Source organism: Bufo gargarizans, chromosome 3 (genome assembly GCF_014858855.1).
Source record: "Bufo gargarizans isolate SCDJY-AF-19 chromosome 3, ASM1485885v1, whole genome shotgun sequence".
Classification (NCBI taxonomy): Eukaryota; Metazoa; Chordata; class Amphibia; order Anura; family Bufonidae; genus Bufo; species Bufo gargarizans.
The window spans coordinates 409,601,624-409,619,955 of NC_058082.1; the positions used below are offsets into that span (position 1 = coordinate 409,601,624).

At 41.2% G+C, this 18,332-nt stretch overlaps 1 protein-coding gene across 2 annotated transcripts in view; it reads right to left on the reverse strand.

Moving 5' to 3' along the window:
* The window catches only part of LOC122932627 (complement receptor type 1-like), a 284,179-nt gene that overhangs the window by 175,142 nt on the left and 90,705 nt on the right, over positions 1-18,332 (reverse strand). For both annotated transcript variants that reach the window (XM_044287148.1, XM_044287147.1), the window contains one exon: positions 11,998-12,094. In XM_044287148.1, coding sequence (XP_044143083.1) covers positions 11,998-12,094 — 97 coding nt within the window. The remainder of the gene's footprint in view (positions 1-11,997; positions 12,095-18,332) is intronic.

An 18,332-nucleotide genomic window follows, 5' to 3' on the forward strand; every position in this document is an offset into this window, starting at 1 on the left:
AACAAGAAAAAGCAGTCAACGAGTATTTGTATGACTGGGGTGCTAGGACAGCCTCTGCGGAGCTGGGAATTTTTTTTCCACAATACTGGACGCTCATGCGCAATGCCTGTAGGCTCATAAATCCTTTTGAGGAGGTGACAAACCTAGTCAGTCGCACCGAAGGCACCATCAGCGACCTCATCCTATTTGTTTTCTTCCTGGAGCGAGCCCTGCGAAGAGCGCTGGATCAGGCTGTAGATGAGCGTGAAGAGGAAAAGGAAGAGTTGTGGTCACCATCACCACCAGAAACAGCCTTGTCATCATCGCTTGCCGGACCTGCGGCAACACTGCAAGAGGAGTATGAGGAAGAGGAGTCAGAGGAGGAATGTTGCTTTGAGGAGGACGAAGACCAACCACAGCAGGCATCCCAGGGTGCTCGTTGTTGTCACCGAGTCTGGTGTTGTTCGTGGCTGGGGGGAAGAACAGACCACCAATGACATCAGTGAGGAGGAGGAACGGGAAATGAGTAGCTCGGCATCCAACCTTGTGCAAATGGGGTCTTTCATGCTGTCATGTCTGTTGAGGGACCCTCGTATAAAAAGGATGAAGGAGAACGACCTATACTGGGTGGCCACGCTACTAGACCCCCGGTATAAGCAGAAAGTGGCGGAAATGTTACCAAATTACCGAAAGTCAGAAAGGATGCAGCAGTTCAAAACCAAACTAAAAAATATGCACAGCTTATAAGGGGGATGTCACAGCACAACGGGAATCTAACTGGGGAAGAGGTGAAAGTAATCCTCCTCCTACCACGACCACGGCGGCAAGGACAGGATGCTTTACAGATGTGTTGTTGATGGAGGACATGCAGAGCTTTTTCAGTCCTACACATCTCCACAGCCCTTCGGGATCCAGCCTTAGAGAATGACTCGACCGACAAGTAGCAGACTACCTCGCCTTAACTGCAGATATCGACACTCTGAGGAGCGATGAACCCCTTGACTACTGGGTGTGCAGGCTTGACCTGTGGCCTGAGCTATCCCAGTTTGCGATAGAACTTCTGGCCTGCCCCGCTTCAAGTGTCCTGTCAGAAAGGACCTTCAGTGCAGCAGGAGGCATTGTCACTGACAAAAGAAGTCGTCTCGGTCAAAAAAGTGTTGATTACCTCACCTTCATTGAGGTGAATGAGGCATGGATCCCGAAAGGACTGACAGTGGGGGATACGTTTGACTAACAAAAGGCCTGATGACATGCCTTGGCCTCAAAATGGTCCCCACGCTGCTGTATTTAATGTCTGCATACCGGATGACTTTCGTGAATTCTCCGCCACTAACTAGGGTTCAAGCCACAATATTTTAGTCACCTTTCTGCCTGGAAAACATCAATTTTTCTGGTCGCTGCTACAACAGCGGCTGTAACAATAACATTGTTTTTCAGGCATGTGTACATGCCTAATTTTTCTGGCCTCTGGTGCTGCACTGTGGCTGCAAAAACAAAACAAAAAAAAAGGCACATACATGTGTCAATTCCCCTTCGTGATCGGTACCTTGTTGTGGTAAAGGGGCTTGCGTATCACAATGAAGCGATCATCACCTCTATGAGTGTGTTGGCAATGTTGCCACACCCCAGATGATAAGGCCGTTGCTTCATTATGATCAGACTAAAAGCGATCGGCTGGATAATTTTTCATTGAAAAAAACATACATTTTCATTTTTTTTTAAGTTGTATGAGTTTTTAATACATAAAATAAAAAAAATCATAATAAAGTCTCTTAATAGTTTATTAGAAATAATGCAGACAATTTAAAAAATCCCCATCAATTCCAATACAAAGCAAGTACGGAGCTCAGAACTAAATTATTTCGACAATGGTTAATCAATTCGACACACGTCCCCGGATAAGGGACGTAACAGGGATTAAACTGATAGGAATAGTACTAGTTAAGACACCACCCATATAGGGTGTCACAGCACATTGCTCCGTGCACGCGCAGTGCCCCAACTTGGGGGTAAAAGGACCGACCAAGCTGCTTAAATGAATCATATCCATGCCATAACATGAGAAGTGTCCCATGTAAGCTGCATGCTGATTTTGCAGCTTACATGGGACACTTCTCATGTTATGGCATGGATACGATTCATTTAATATCCAGAGTCAAAGTACGAGGCTAAAAACTACCTTCTTCTTTCAGTAAGTAATCTGAGTCTCCACCAAACTTATTAATAGTTAGTACTCAGTAGTTTATGTGACCTATATTTAGTGTATGTTTGCAATTTGTTTCTAGCTATCCCTGAATACTTCTGTGAAGTCCCCTGATGAGGTCTGGAAAGCAAGACCGAAACATGGCATGTAGGGCTCTGTAATTAGGTTTAAGTATAGTACTAGGCCCATACTGAGGGAAAGGTTCGGTATGGGGTCGCCCCTGTCAGAGCGGGTGCTTCATGTGTGCTAGGCAGGTGTTCAGAGTAGTCCCCAGCCCTATTTGTAGGTAGGAAAGACACAATAGGGTCTAATAGGAGTGCCAACACTGCCACCAGACACCAGCACCTTGGTCACGCAGGTTTCGGTCACCATCAATTACCTGGACCGCCCTCCACAGGCCGTGGTATCCACAAGACATGGTAAGACCCACCCATTTATCTAACTAAACGTGAGATAATCATTAGTGGAGGTACATGTAATTTGTTGTCTCTCACCAAGTAGTATCTACATATTTTAATCGACCCAGTAAACATTATGTTTTAATAATTCTCATTCACAAAAATAACTCTGCTTTAATTTGGGTGTGACTATATACCGCTGCACACTCAACTTTGTGTGTTGGTATAATTAATATTGTTGCAGCGTTTTTTTAACCATCTCCCCGTTCGAAAAATCAATTCAATAAATGGACCCCAGATGAGAATAGTACTACAGAAAATACCACTCATATCGAGTGTGACAGTAAATTACACGGCGCAGACTCAGTGACCGTGGATTCAAACAAAGGGGAGGGAGCCAGCAATTTTTTAACCATCTCCCTGTTCGAAAAATCAATTCAATAAACAGACCCCAGATTGGGGACGTAACAGGGATTAAACTGATGAGAATAGAACTACAGAAAATACCACTCATATCGGGTGTGACAGTAAATTGCACGGCGCAGACGCAGTGACCGTGGATTCAAACAAAGGGGAGGGAGCCAGCGTTTTTTTTAACCATCTCCCCGTTCGAAAAATCAATTCAATAAATGTTTTATGTTCGTGACATTTCTAATTATGGGTTTATTAAAACATTATGAATTTGTCAATTTCTCACCTACACCTCAATCTTTTATGAATGTATTAATATATTATGAATTAGTCAATCTCTCAGTTGTGCCCCATATGTATTTATTAAAACATTATTGAACGAGTGTATGACACACCGCGCATACCACATACAGCCGTCCATACAGCAACATAGGGTAAAAACGTGCCTGGGCAGGGGCTCATGTATTTTGCACTTATATTATTATGGTAGATGTGTGCCAGGACATGTCTAGAGGCCCGCACAGCGAACCCCTTATTGACAGTAAACGAATTGAGCACAAACAAAATAAAAGTTTTAAAAACTATATTGAGCAGATAAACAACTTGCAGAAAAGCGGCAATGTTACAACACATATATAAATACAAAAATACCTTTAGCACGGTTACAATATACATTACACTAATAATATCTACACATAAGCAGTATTCACACAAAAATACGTTTAGCCTGGTTACAATATACATTACATTAATAATATCTACACATAATCCGTATTCATAAGCTTAACCAAGAAGAGTGTAACATTGGCGATGACCTTCTTTTAGGTAACAGACTACCCTGTCTTATGCCCATAGATGTGGAGGGAGCGGTCAGGAGAGTGCGATTAGGTGTGGCACGTACAGTCGACTCATTCAAGTTAGTTTTTAAACCGTCCAGAATCTCTCTGACACGGAAGGTGTACAGGAAACAAGACAACACAAAATGAACATATGACTCACTGGATCCAAAACTAAGGAACAAAAAGGGAGACCCCTGCATCAGACCTGGCACTCTCCCTGACTGCTCAGCCTATGCGAAAATCCCAATGGTAGATGATCGCATATCCTCGTACCTCGACTGTATGACACCTGAACACCCTATAATAGTGAGGGGACACGACCACCGGCTCCCTACACTAGACACGGAGGGAGTCAGGGTCACCTGGGATCCAGCAAACAGAAAATCACAATTAAATGTACAGCACTTATCTTGTAGAAGACTGTAAAATAGGATCAGCATGCACACACACTCCAGGAAGTTGTATAAGCCGCACACTAATGCATTATGGGGAGGAATTTAAAGGGATGCAATCAGTCCAACTACATGACAGCTGAGAGAGGCTAACGAGATGAGGAACTGAAAACCAAAACAAAAAAGTCAAGGAGGAGGTTCTGAAAGGCTTCTGTCAGAGCTTCTCAGCTATCTGGTTGTGACACTCTCTAGTAGATGAATTACCCACAACAGTAGACGGCATATTTATTTCCGCCATTGCATGCATAAATGCAACCCAGCATGGAGGGTTTTTGGCACTGCAAACCGCACCTCTGCTCTAAGATTTCCAGTTTTAATGAGCGTAAAATGACCACCTAGTTCTTGATCTGGTGAAAATTAAAATGCCAAAAATGTGTAGCCGTTCATAAATTCATCTCTGTCTATAGCTAATCCACTATCATTTCTCTGTTTTCCCGATATATGGAGAAGCGACGTGTACTCCCTGACGGACGATTCCGTCTCAAAATTCGGTTGAAAGGGCCTTGCGGGTATCTGCTGGCCGTCCAGGTACAGCGATGCCTGATTCACATCATAGTGGTGGAAGCATAACGGATTACAATTGTAAAGCTAAAGGCTTCATTTTCAACAAAATCTATTATTACTGTTTTAGGAAGCTGCCCCAGAAACAGATTCTCCTGATTCGTAATTCTTGTACCAGACGGTATGCTGTACACCTTGAGACAGGCTCTATCAATGGTGTATTTCGTGGTAGCTGATAGTCGGGGATACCTGCACTTTCTTTACATACAGAGCTGCTTGTAATATTTGTACTTTAAACTGCTTGGCATCTGAAGACATCAGGCAGAAAGCATCTTTATTTCTGGTCAGTTTAATTTTCAGGTCCAATCCATTTAGTATGAGTTTTGGTTGATTAAGTATATCACCAAAATGGGGCCCCAAAAGCTCTACAGGCCTAGACCAGGCTGTAGCCCTAACCCTTTTGTTAAACCCAAAATTGTTAGAGTTCTTTCATGATGATGACCCGCTGTGTCTTTATAGAACAGGCCAGCCGCAAACTGCGACAACAGCACTTGAGGGCTGTAATTTAAAATAGTCTCTATGTACACTCTGTAACTATAAAACATTATTGAACGAGTGTATGACACACCGCGCATACCACATACAGCCGTCCATACAGCAACATAGGGTAAAAACGTGCCTGGGCAGGGGCTCATGTATCTGAGCATCAAATAAGTCTGTCGCCGAGAGTCACATCCGTCTGACAAAAAAGCGTGGTGATTGGGTAATTAATCAATCCAAAACAGACATCCGGTGGAATAGTGGTATTATCCGACTTCACAATACGACAATTGATATATAAGAGTGTGTTGTTCAGGTCGTAATAATATTCGCCAATGCCTGAAATGAAGAACTCCAACGGGGCATTGTCGGCCAAGGCAGCTATGGGTTGGACTTCTACAAAGAGCGATTTTTCAATACTTGTCTGCGTCGGGGGTAAATCAAAAATATCTAGCTCCGATTTAGTACATTCCACAGATCCGTCATGTATGAAAGCCATGGTATTTCACTAAAAGATGTAGTCTCCAGATCATCTAACAGCTTTCTGGCGTCTACGTCTTTTACGCAGTGGCGTTTTATTCTTGAGCGCAGGAGGAAACGATGAACCCGCGCGTGATTTTCTTTTAGCTGCTTTTTTCACAACATAAACAAGGCCCGAGCCTTTCTGTTCTTTTGGGGGCTGGTTTAATGTATCCAGCACAGCAGATGATATACTCGTGACGGCGTCTTTAGCGATATTTCTGGCCGCAGTTTTTACATACGGTTTCACAAGCTCAATACCCCTCCTGAAAAGCAGGACTGCTCTCCTAAAAACGCCTCTAAACAAGCCAGCAAGGCCAGCCCCGTACATGTATTCATCACCATGGAATCCCTCTAACCCTTTACCTGCCTATTTAACGTAGTGACGGGCATACACACTGGGATCGCCGTACAGTCTCTGGTACAGCATTTTTAGCGTGTCACCTCCTTGCATGGTCTGAAATGTAATCTCACAATGGTTTTACCGTACCTGAATTTAACAGGTCGAGACTGGTCCGTTAGAATGGCTATTGAAATTGTATCAAAATTATGATCGAATACAGGGATATAGTCGGGCCGCATATACTTTAGGGTTACAATCTCGTTGTTTCTACCGGTAATTTCAACAGTTTTTAAAAGTTGAGCGTATGAATTTCCAACGAGCAAATGCTGAACAATGTCTGAATAAACAAATAGCGTATAAAATCCTGAGTGTATGTCAGCGAACATACCGCTCCGCTCCATCTGATTGTTTTCGATAGAGCCTTCAACATAGCAGCGTAGTCCTAAAATAGGCCCAAGCTTTTCACCAGGCATAACAATGTGTGTCTGTGATGCCTGTGTATAAACAGACCTTTTTATGGGGTCATATCTGCATCTAAAGGGCTCGCTAAAATATTTTAAGTTTTCAAGAACCTCATTAATAGCTTTTACAACATCTGTGACGGTAGAATAAAATCCAGACTTGATGCGGTATTCAGTTAAAGTTTCACCTTTTTTCCCAAAGAAGAAGATGCCTTCTTGCGATCCGACGGTATATCAGCTATACGGATACTGGATCTCAGTCATAGCGACATCATAAGGACCCGACAAATGAACGGGTTTTGCTAGTTTTGTTGTATAAACAGCTATTGAATTTTAAGGTTAAATTTTAGAAGATGCATTACAAGGCAGCGTTATATATAAAAGGAGCCAGATTCCATGGCTTATAGAGTAGTCCGTTGCGCTTCACCGATCCAGCTATTGAATTTTGTGGGGTAACCACGCCACTTTACGAAAAAATTAGTTTCACCTCTCACACGTCTTTTTCGCAGTATCTTTTCTATTCTGTACACGTTCAGCAGCCGCAGGGACTTTCTGTAACTCTTCTTTGCAAAATGAGCCTTCTATTAGATCATTACCCAAATCAACGAGTTTATACATAGGTTTTTGAAATCTTGTGTTAACGCCCGAGACGATCAAAATCTCCTCCGTGTAAGACTGTTCATACCCTTTAGCGAAAGTCCCTTTATATTGACTAATTCTTACATGGTCTCCAATTTTTAAAGTAGGTCTCGCTGGTTTAAGACTCATGCATTTGCCATAAATGTTTCTCCATATTCTTAAAGAATTGTTTTTTGTTATGTCAACAGGTCTGCACAGGATTGTATTGTGGTATGTATGATTATAGCTGTATAAAAAATTATTTAGATCATCTATATAGCGAAATGTATTGCATCTATTAAAAAATTTCCACATTTTAGTTTTTAACGTTCTGTTAAATCGTTTCACTAAAGCGGTTTTCACTGTGTTTGTAGTAAAGAAATGGTGGATATTACGCGCTTTACAAAGTCGCTTCATAGCGTTGTTCATAAATTCCCGACCGCGATCCATCTGTAGCTTTTTAGGTACACGCTGATCATTCTTGAAAATCAATTCAAAGGCTTTCGCTACAGAGGAGGCTGTCTTATCTTTCAGGGGGACACACCACGCATATTTTGATAATACATCAATCACGGTTAAAATATATTTTATGCCGTCATTTTCTTTGGCATAGCTTGACATATCACACGGGTTGCTCTGCCATTGCGAGTCGATAGTCGCCACTACGACCTTATTTCTCACAAAAAAAAAATCTTACGGGCTTATGCAGCGTGTACGTGTCTTGGTTATTTAACCACGCGGCTATAGTCGCTCTCTTTATACCATGTTTTTTAACATATCTGTATAAACTCTCTAAACCAGCAAAAGATCCAGGTGCTTTAGGATTAAAATATGTCTTTCGTAAATATTTTTCAGACTGTGGCGTCGTCATGATTGTACTAAGTGTCATGAAGAAGCCGCCTTATTCGTGTTTATTTCATACGTGTGTGCTAAATCCGCGAGGCTATCACAGAGTATATACTAACACAACTTTATATACAGTTTTACACTACAGAGGCATAATCTATTGATAAATTAATACCATGTGTAGAGCGCTGGATGGAGGGGGCGTGTATGTTTGATCACCATCATCCCTAGTGGGTGTCGCCTGTTACAAGTTCTATAAGAGGCGTCTCTCTGTCTATGATCAGCACAGACCAGCCAATAGTAATCTGTTTCAGACGCCCAAGATACTTGTCAATTTTACACACAACCTCACGGTGGACCATCTATAAATGTAAGTCGTTTTTATCATGCATTTATATGTATAATTTTACCGCTAGTTTTATATTTGTTTTTTCAGTATTTTGTGTATACAAAATTGGTTAGCAAATTTGTAAAAGTGTATTTTATTATCTTGTTATTTATATTTTGCGAGACAGTCTGTGTCTCAATACTATACAGCTTACTCACTTTTTGAGTAGCACTCGAGTTTTGTATAGTATAAGGCATAACTGTCTTTTTCGGCGGTCCATCTATAAATGTAAGTAGTTTTATCATGCATTTTTATGTTAATTTTACCGCTATTGTTTTATATTTGTTTTTCAGTGTTTTGTGTATACAAAATTTGTTAGCAAATTTGTAAAAGTGTATTTTATTATCTTGTTATTTATATTTTGCGAGACAGTCTGTGTCCCAATATTATACAGCCTACTCACTTTTTTGAGTAGCGCTCGAGATTTGTATAGTATAAGGCATAGCTGTCTTTTTTCGGCACTAGAAATGTATTGAAACATAGCATTTAGCATTGTTATTCTATATTTCGTGAGCAGCTGTGGTATTATCAAATATCCGCACACCGTCTAGTTGTTTTACTTTCAGTAATATTTGAAAGTTAACTCATGACGCGTGAGCCGTAGTAAACCTATTTTAATAAAATATTTATTTTTAGATGTCGCAACTGAATCACTGTGGTTTTGAAGATTTGTTTCCTGGAATCACGGATTCTGGACTAGGTAAATAGAGTTTATTTACAGTTTATGCTTTTACACACACACACTATACATGGCTGGTAATCTGTACTTTTTAAGTTGAGGCTCTTTAAATCCCCCTTGATGAAGAACACATAGCAACAGATCATTGCGGCGTACAGCAGGGTCAGACCAGTATCGCCGATGCTATTTTTAAACCGTTCCTCAACCATAAGTCATTTTCATAAATATAAATAAGCATCTAACAAAACACATGCAAAAATCTAACATTGTTTGCTGATTTTATACAGCGGGTGATTTATCTAGCGTAGACGTGACGCCGGTAGCGCTTAACGCCTGTTAGTCTCAGGACGCACAGAAAAAGACGACAGTGGCTAACACCCAGGCTAAAAATGGTACTAGCTCATACTGTAGTTTAAAATTTAAATAAAATGTGGGTGATAGTAAAATAAGTTTAATATATATATTTACACATTTCGAATTGTGTTGGCAGAGTGGAAATTTACAAAATCAAGAAAGAACAGTTTTAAAGAGAACATACACCCCAACCCAGCAGCGTACAATTGTGAAACGCCGGGTCCTAGCACATCAACCCTGTCTTGTGTATATATATATATATATAATTAACCTGTGCTATACATATAAGCTATAAAAAATAACCAAGTTGTTATCCGCAGCGGTTCGAGACCAGCATCCATTATAGTTTTACCCATAGGTAAATTGTTATTTCCCGAGGTGTCTGTTCTACAGCATGTTTCAGCCTATGTTTATAATTCATACATGATACAAATTCTGACTCTCTCTTTTAGGTGTGATAACAGGAAAAAGGTAAATCACCGCCACAACGCCACCCGTTGACATGTCCATACAAGGACACGCAAATGAAAAAAAAACTCCCAGCACCGTCGCCTTCACGCCATCACGACGAATCTACACCTTTATCAAGAGTATGCGGCGCAGGCAAAAAGAACGCTACACGTACAGCTACACGCCACAAGTGACGTATTGCGCTTAGTACAGTGGAGGACCCCCTCGTTGCACAAGCATTGTTCCACAAGCAAAACACAGATTTTAACCATACTACGCTAGCGACGATACCTGAAGTAGACGAAAGCATAGGCGATGGAGACAGCATTGGTAAGCAACAAGTCATAAATTCAGACTGTAATCAGGTCTGCCACAATCAACTTTTGCCAAATACTCATTCACACACAACAACTACATCATGTAGTGAGTGGTCACCATCTCGTAGCCACAAACAGTGATAGCGAGTGGTGCTGTACGCATTAATGAACTGTCTCGTGTATGTCTCTACTTAACCAATTTGCGCAACCAATTGAGTTATATTGTAAATACCTACTCAGAATTAATTTTATCCATACCAGACATGAATAAAATTAATCAAATGTCTGAGTTGCGGCAGAATATCACTTCTCTGTACGAGACATCTCTGAGAAGGCCTGAGAGTCTGTTCCTGAGAACCCCAGAGATGCCGTTTCCATTCAAGACTGCACAGGCAAGACCTGGTAGTGCATTATGACTACATATGGTTGGTGGCGGTTTGAGTGAAATGTCTAAACGTAAAGAGCCCCTTTTTAAAAGGCCAAAGTCTGTAAAAAGGGTGTTAAAAATGTTGTCTGTCTCTAAGAGATCTTTAGCAATCAGGAAGCGCAGAAGGGTTAACAGAGCAAAAGGGCCAGACACAGCGCAACAATCAACAACGCAACAACGCGAAGACCACTATGACGATCCTTTAGAAGGACCTAGTGGTGCTCGTTTGAATGACAGAGTACACACACACACGAGATTGGTGCCCGCGGTTATGACGCTCCTCTAGAAGCCGTCGATACTGCCTCATGTTACACACAACCCCGTACACAGAGGGTGCCACCAGACAGATCTGTACACCCTGCATCCGGCCCAATATTACGATTACCAGACAACGTTCTTCAGCCGGTAGACATCCCTGTGATACTAGACCATCAGTCTCACAACGAGAGATGTCTAACAGGCTTTAACAGTGTTGAGTATATCGATCACTTTAGGTTTAAGAATTTAGATCGTATACATTTATTTGTAAATGCTCTGGAGGCTGTGCATGCTGCAATCCAGTCTTTACTGGACAGAGTCCTCAGAGATACAGTATTAACCCTGGTGATTTTGTTCAGTTAAGACTTGAAGGTGGTCACGCCTTAGATGCCGTTTATTCTACAAAGCAGTTGCGAGAGGTCCTTAACGCAGAGACGTTTCTCAATGCGGTTGCGGCTGCGCTCTAGAGTAACGCTGAAATCCTTTCTTCACAACAGCTCAAACTTGTGGTTATTGTTATTAGAAATCAACATGGTGGGGTGAAACGGCATTTGAAATCCATAGTATAATATTGTTCTTTGTTGCTGCTGCTCTACAGTAGTTAAGCAACTATGTGTCTTATGTAAAGTGTATCTTCCTGTAGATTTGTCCACTATGCAAAATTGGAATGTCTCTGCATGGCTTGATATTTATATTACCTATACACTGTCTATTTATAATTGTATGCTGGTCTGATGAGAATCATAGTACAAAAAAATGTTAATCAGCCTACATGAAATAATCCCATCTTATCCTATGTTTTAAATAAAAATTTATTCTAAAGTGCATCAAAGAGTGTAGAGCATCCTTGTTGAATTAATTGTTTCGGTAACCTACTTCAAGGACCTTGCAGTTGAGTGCCGTGATTTCCATGTATGCGTCCCATAGTCTGGTGTTACAATTTGAAAAATACAGTAAATGGATTTTACATTTTGCAATAAAGAGCAATATTCTAAAACTATTCCTTTTACTCACCCAGTTTCACAGACATAAGTTATATGACTGCCATAAAGGAATGAGTCAGATATAATTCTTCCATTAGGCACAGTTTCTGGTTCTACACATGTTATTGCTGAGTAAAAAAAAACAAAAAAACTGTTAAAGTTGAACCCAAAACAATTTCACAAAAATGTCACCATGTCTTCTTAGAACACAATTTTATTGCAACAGGAGGCTCCCATTGTGCATTAACTTTCTTTACTACTCCCATTAGGAGCAAGAATAACTATTACAACAGGTGAAAATAGTTTTTTCAAGACAGGTATTAAATATGTAAATGAGGTAGTCCAGATAGCCAATCAGAGATCTCCCTAGTGTATAAAAGGTGTTGTTGATGTAGGTTCTGCCTCTTTCTTGCTGCTCCCACAAGAGAAGATATGTATTTTTAATGTTATTTTATATCACAATTGTAATTTATTGCCAATTGTATTTTAAGGCATAAATATATAAAATTTACAGTTATTGTATCAGGGGCTGAGGTCCAGTTTTATGACCACTCAGAGTCGCGCGTGTCCCCCGTTCAATAATGCGCGTTCTATGCCGCCGTTCATTGTAATACTGGTGGTAGTTTCTTCTCCCCTTCCACTAACTCCTGACTCGTTCCATTAAACTATTTTCAGCCCCCAATACCTCTTAATTTACTTCCGTCCCGTCTCCGGTCTTTGAGCTCCATCTTCCTGCATTCAGCACCGAAATCCCGTCTATCGCGAGATTTCGAGCGCTCTGGTCTTGTGACTGTGAGGTGATTGCTCGCGCTTTTCAAATTACCTCAGCGCAGCCAGTCAACCTCACAGAGAGTGTATACTACAGTTTTCTCCAGATTTTCTCCACACATTATTAAATATATACATATTCCCATATATCTCCTACCCAATTGTGAGTATACCTATCACATTTACATTACATTTACTTACAGACTTTTACACTTGCATACATTCAGTTACTTTATACTGGTCTGTATATATATTATACGGATTAAGTACATTCCTGAATGCGTGCATTAGTGTGTATATATATATATATATATATAACATTCATTTAAATTTTTTCCCATTTTCTCTTTTCTATTCCTATTCTTTATTTAGCAATATGAATCCCTGTGAAGAACAACCTAACCCCCAATCCACTCAACCCATACCCATTGGCTATGAGGTGTTAATTTCGGATTCCATTCAACAAATGGTTGATCAATCCGTTTCTAAATCTGTATCAGTTGCAATACAGTCAGCCATGGTATCTATTCAGGATTCCATTTCCAAATCCCTCTCCTTGGTAGTAAACCAAAGACCTCAAAATTACCCTTCTACTCCAACTGACAATTTCCTCTCAGCGGAAGATTCAGTTACAGAACTTGCCAAAGGTTTTAAAAAATCAGGCAAATCAACCAAAAAGAGAAGATTTACAGACGACCCAAAATCCCACACCACGGGAAAGGGTCAAAATCCCAAAGAATGTCCGCATAAACATTGCAGTATTGATAACGGTGGCGAAAATCCCTACAAAGGACCCTCCACCCGGGAGGAGAATGCCAATAGCCGAGTTATGACAGCCAGTAAGAGGGCTAAGTTTATCTCTTACAAAGAAATATCTTCCTCATCATTATCAGATGATTCTGATTCAGTGTTGAGGGACGAATTGCCTTTTTTCTATGAGGATGACTATCCTGAGGATCCTGAGGAATTCTCTTCAACCAGCCAGATCCCAGAATCTCTGATCCTAGACAGTCAGGGTATTCCCTTTTTCAACCCCGATCAGATAAAACACCCTAGGTCTGGAGAATGGGTTCCCCAACCTCAAATTAATTTTTTTTTGACGCAGTGGGTTAATAAATCCCTGGATAGATCCTCTAGAAACAAACTGAAAGCTGAATGTCCTAGACCTACTTTGCCACATAAAAAAATCCCTGACGCCAGAGTTAGACCCCATCATTTTTAAATATTTAAATAAAACGGGAAAAAATCCCAAAGGAGGTCTGGACAGATCATTTAAACTTTGTCAGGACAAGCTTTTAGATTTATTAGGACCCCTCACTAAAATATTAGACTTATCAGAACAAGCCGTTATTACAGGCGAACCAGTAGACACATCAGTTCTACGTGGCTGGGCCCAAAGGGCCATCTGTTTCTTCGGAAACATCAACTCCTCCCTGAGTGCGGAAAGAAAAAGAAATATCCTGATGAAGTTAGACCCTCAGCTCACCCATTTGGCCAATTCTGACCCCGATGAGTCGGCCGATGGTCTCCTTTTTGGGGATTCCCTCATTAAAGAGATAGGTAAATTCGTGGGAGTATTTTCCTCCCTAGATAAAGCCAAAACGTCTTTGAAAAAAGTAGGTCAACCCAAAATTTTTGGCAGGGCTGGGAATGGCAGGGGCCGCTTTCCCAGCCGAACTTCACAGTTCAGACAAACTCAGCAGGCTCCCTTCCAATCAGACAGAACTACCACCTTTACACCGCACACCACACCATTTTTCCCTACCAGTGGACGCTCATGGAGAACCCGAGGCCAGCGAGGTTTCCCTAGATCCAGACCCTCATCAGGTAAGCTTTTCTATCCCAAACTATTCCCACTTTCCTCTAGGGGGAAGACTGAAACATTTTTCCAAATATGGTCCTCTCTAACCTCAGATTTATGGATCCTGAGCACCATCTCAGGATATCTGATAGATTTCCAATCCCTCCCCTCACAGAATCACATCCCTCAACCAATACATTTCTCGAATTTAGACCAAGACCTCATAGAGTCAGAGATACGAGATCTGTTCCACAAGAAAGCTATCATTCAAGTACCACACCTATCCCCAGGTTTCATCAGCAACATCTTTCTAGTAAAAAAGAAAGATGGCGGTCACAGACTGGTCATAAATTTGAAAACCCTCCACAATTTTGTGACTTACCATCATTTCAAAATGGAGGGAATTCACCTTCTCAGGGATCTCTTACTCCCTCAAGATTGGCTAATAAAAATAGATCTAAAAGACGCTTATCTCACTGTACCCATACATCCTTCCCATCAACCTTTTCTACAATTTTTCTGGAACAATCAGAAATGGCAATTCACTTGTCTCCCGTTTGGCCTTTCATCAGCCCCTTGGTGTTTCACCAAATTAATGAAACCAGTGATATCATCCCTAAGATCCCGAGGTGTACGTCTAATCATATACTTGGACGACATCCCAATTATGGCACAAACACTCTCACTAATCCTTACGCATTTACAATTGACCATTTCTCTTCTAACCAATCTTGGTTTTTTAATCAATTACAAAAAATCTATCTTATCCCCTTCCAAAGAACTAGAGTTTCTAGGCTTCAACATCAATACAGACTCTGCTCTGTTGAGTCTTCCTACCAAAAAACTCACATTGATTCGAAGAGAAATCCGTTCAGTACTAAACAAACATCTAGTCTCACTGAGGACCATTGCACGGATTGTGGGCCTCTTGTCGGCCTCCATACAAGCAATATTCCCCGCCCCATTACACTACAGAGCCCTTCAACGTCTAAAAACGCAACATTTACGAGAGGGATTACAATATTCAAACAAAGTCCCACTATCCCCGGAAGCCAAAGAAGAACTTCTTTGGTGGCTTCAACATATTCAGATCTGGAATGGGAAAATGATATTCAACTCCCTACCAGATATGATATTGGAATCAGACGCCAGCCTATCGGGATGGGGCGCTCGTTGTGGCCCTTACTCCACAGGAGGAAAATGGTCAGACTCAGAATCTCAACTACACATAAATTGTCTGGAATTACTAGCCGCCTTTTTCGCCATGAAAAGTTTCGCAAAAGACAAATCACACTGCTGCATCCTCCTACGTATGGACAATATTGCAGCAGTTCAATACATCAACCGTTTCGGGGGCACCACCTCAAAGATTCTAACAGACATTGCCAAAGAATTTTGGCACTTCTGTCTAGACAGGGATATCACCTTAAAAGCAGAATACCTTCCAGGTTTGATAAACTCAGTTGCCAATTGGAATTCCCGATACCTTTCGGATTCTAGCGACTGGCAATTACACCCGCTCATCTTTCAACAGATCAACAAATTATGGGGTCACTTCCTCATAGATCTTTTTGCATCACGACTAAACACCCAACTTCCCACCTTCTTCAGCTGGCGTCCGGATCCAGAAGCCTTAGCCATAGACGCTCTCCGCCAAATTTGGTCACAGGAACGTCTCTACGCCTTTCCCCCATTTGCACTAATCCCCAGGGTTCTACTTCAGACAATCGCACAAAATTCCACATTAGTGATCATCACCCCATGGTGGCCGTCTCAGACATGGTTTCCCACACTACTCAGTCTGACGATATATATCCCGAGGATTCTTCCTTCTCCCCAAGATCTTCTCCGAGACCCTTCGGGACACCTACACCCTCTGATCCTTTCGGGACACCTAACACTAATAGCTTGGTTGATTTCAGGCAACCAACAATCGACCTCGGACTTTCACAATCTACTATCGACATCCTCTCTGATGCATGGGCCCCGGGAACCAAAAAGGCTTATAGATCAGCCTGGAAAATTTGGCTTCATTGGTGCACTCAACGAGACTTGGATCCCATTCAAGCACCTGTTACCCACATATTAAATTTTCTTTCGGAAGCTTTCAATATGGGGAAGGCTTATAGGACCATAAACCTTTATCGTTCCGCAATATCATCAGAACATGCCCCTATTAACTCCATCCAATGATTTGTAGACTCATGAAAGGCATTCGTTTTAGAACCCCCCCCAAAACCTAGGTACCATTCCACTTGGGACGTTACCTCCCTTCTAAACCTTTTTTCTAACTGGGAAGACAATGAACATCTTTCACTAAAATTACTCTCTTTTAAAATCACGACCCTCTTATGCCTCATATCCATAAAAAGAGTATGAGTGTCAGATGTTAGAGCCTTAGACATTTCTCATAGATCCTTCACCCCTAACGGATTAACCTTCCAAATAACCAGAAGAACCAACCTACACATGGTGTTCTACCCGGCTTTCCCTTCTAACAATAAACTATGCATTGTCCGCTGTTTAAAAACATACGAATCCATGACCCAATCTTTACGCTCTCCTCAATCTTCGCAACTTCTTATTTCTTTTCGTAAACCACATCTTCCAGTATCCTCCCCTACATTAGCAAGATGGATTAAACTTACCATGCAAATGGCAGAGATTAACACGACAATATTTGGCCCACACTCTATCCGCGGGGCAGTTTCTACTAAAGCATTCCAAAAAGGAGCTTCTCTCTCTGAGATTTTGAAGGCCGCGGATTGGTACTCAGAATCCACTTTTAAAACATTTTATTTCAAACCTGACACTCATGTCATCTAGCATAAAGTTAACTTTAAACTTGCACAATGGGAGCCTCCTGTTGCAATAAAATTGGAGATTTTCCTAGCTATTGTAACGGAAAATATAGATTTTACTGAAGACAGGAGGCGAGCATTGTCCCCCCCTTTTTTAACCCAACCCTAATCGTCTTTCAAATATATTTTCTATCTCCATAGCATACTAGAATATCTTCAATCCTTCAATCCTCCATCCATCCTCCAATGTTCCTGTTACTCCGGATTTGCCTCATCTAGATCTACTTTATATTCCTTTATGGTCAAGATCCGTTTAATTTCAAGTTACTTCATCTCGAGTCATCATCAAGAAAGAGGCAGAACCTACATCAACAACACCTTTTATACACTAGGGAGATCTCTGATTGGCTATCTGGACTACCTCATTTACATATTTAATACCTGTCTTGAAAAAACTCTTTTCACCTGTTGTAATAGTTATTCTTGCTGCTAATGGGAGTAGTAAAGAAAGTTAATGCACAATGCTCACCTCCTGTCTTCAATAAAATCTATATTTTCCGTTACAATAGCTAGGAAAATTTCCAGTTATACATGATTAAACTATATTTGTGTTAGCACATTATGCACATAACAGGCTGCTTGTGTACCGAGATATTTTACCCTATAAGCGTTGTTCCTTATAGGTTCCTACATACAGAATACAATCCAATAGTTCATGCTGCGAGATTTTGTTAAATCATAGGGTATATGACTGGAAAAAAACATTTCTCAGACACAGGGGCGTAACTACCATAGCGGCAGACCATGCGACTGCTATGGGGCCCAGAGCAAGAGGGGGCCCAGTCTTAGTTGGGATTATCTCCTCTTCTACTGGAGGTGAAAACTTGGTCAGTACCCTCTAAATGAACAACTTTTAGCAAAGGAAGCAGTGGAAAAATGACCCAAGGGTCATTGAAAAGGGTTAAGGCAGAAACCCTTCTGTCCTGTGTGGGGGGC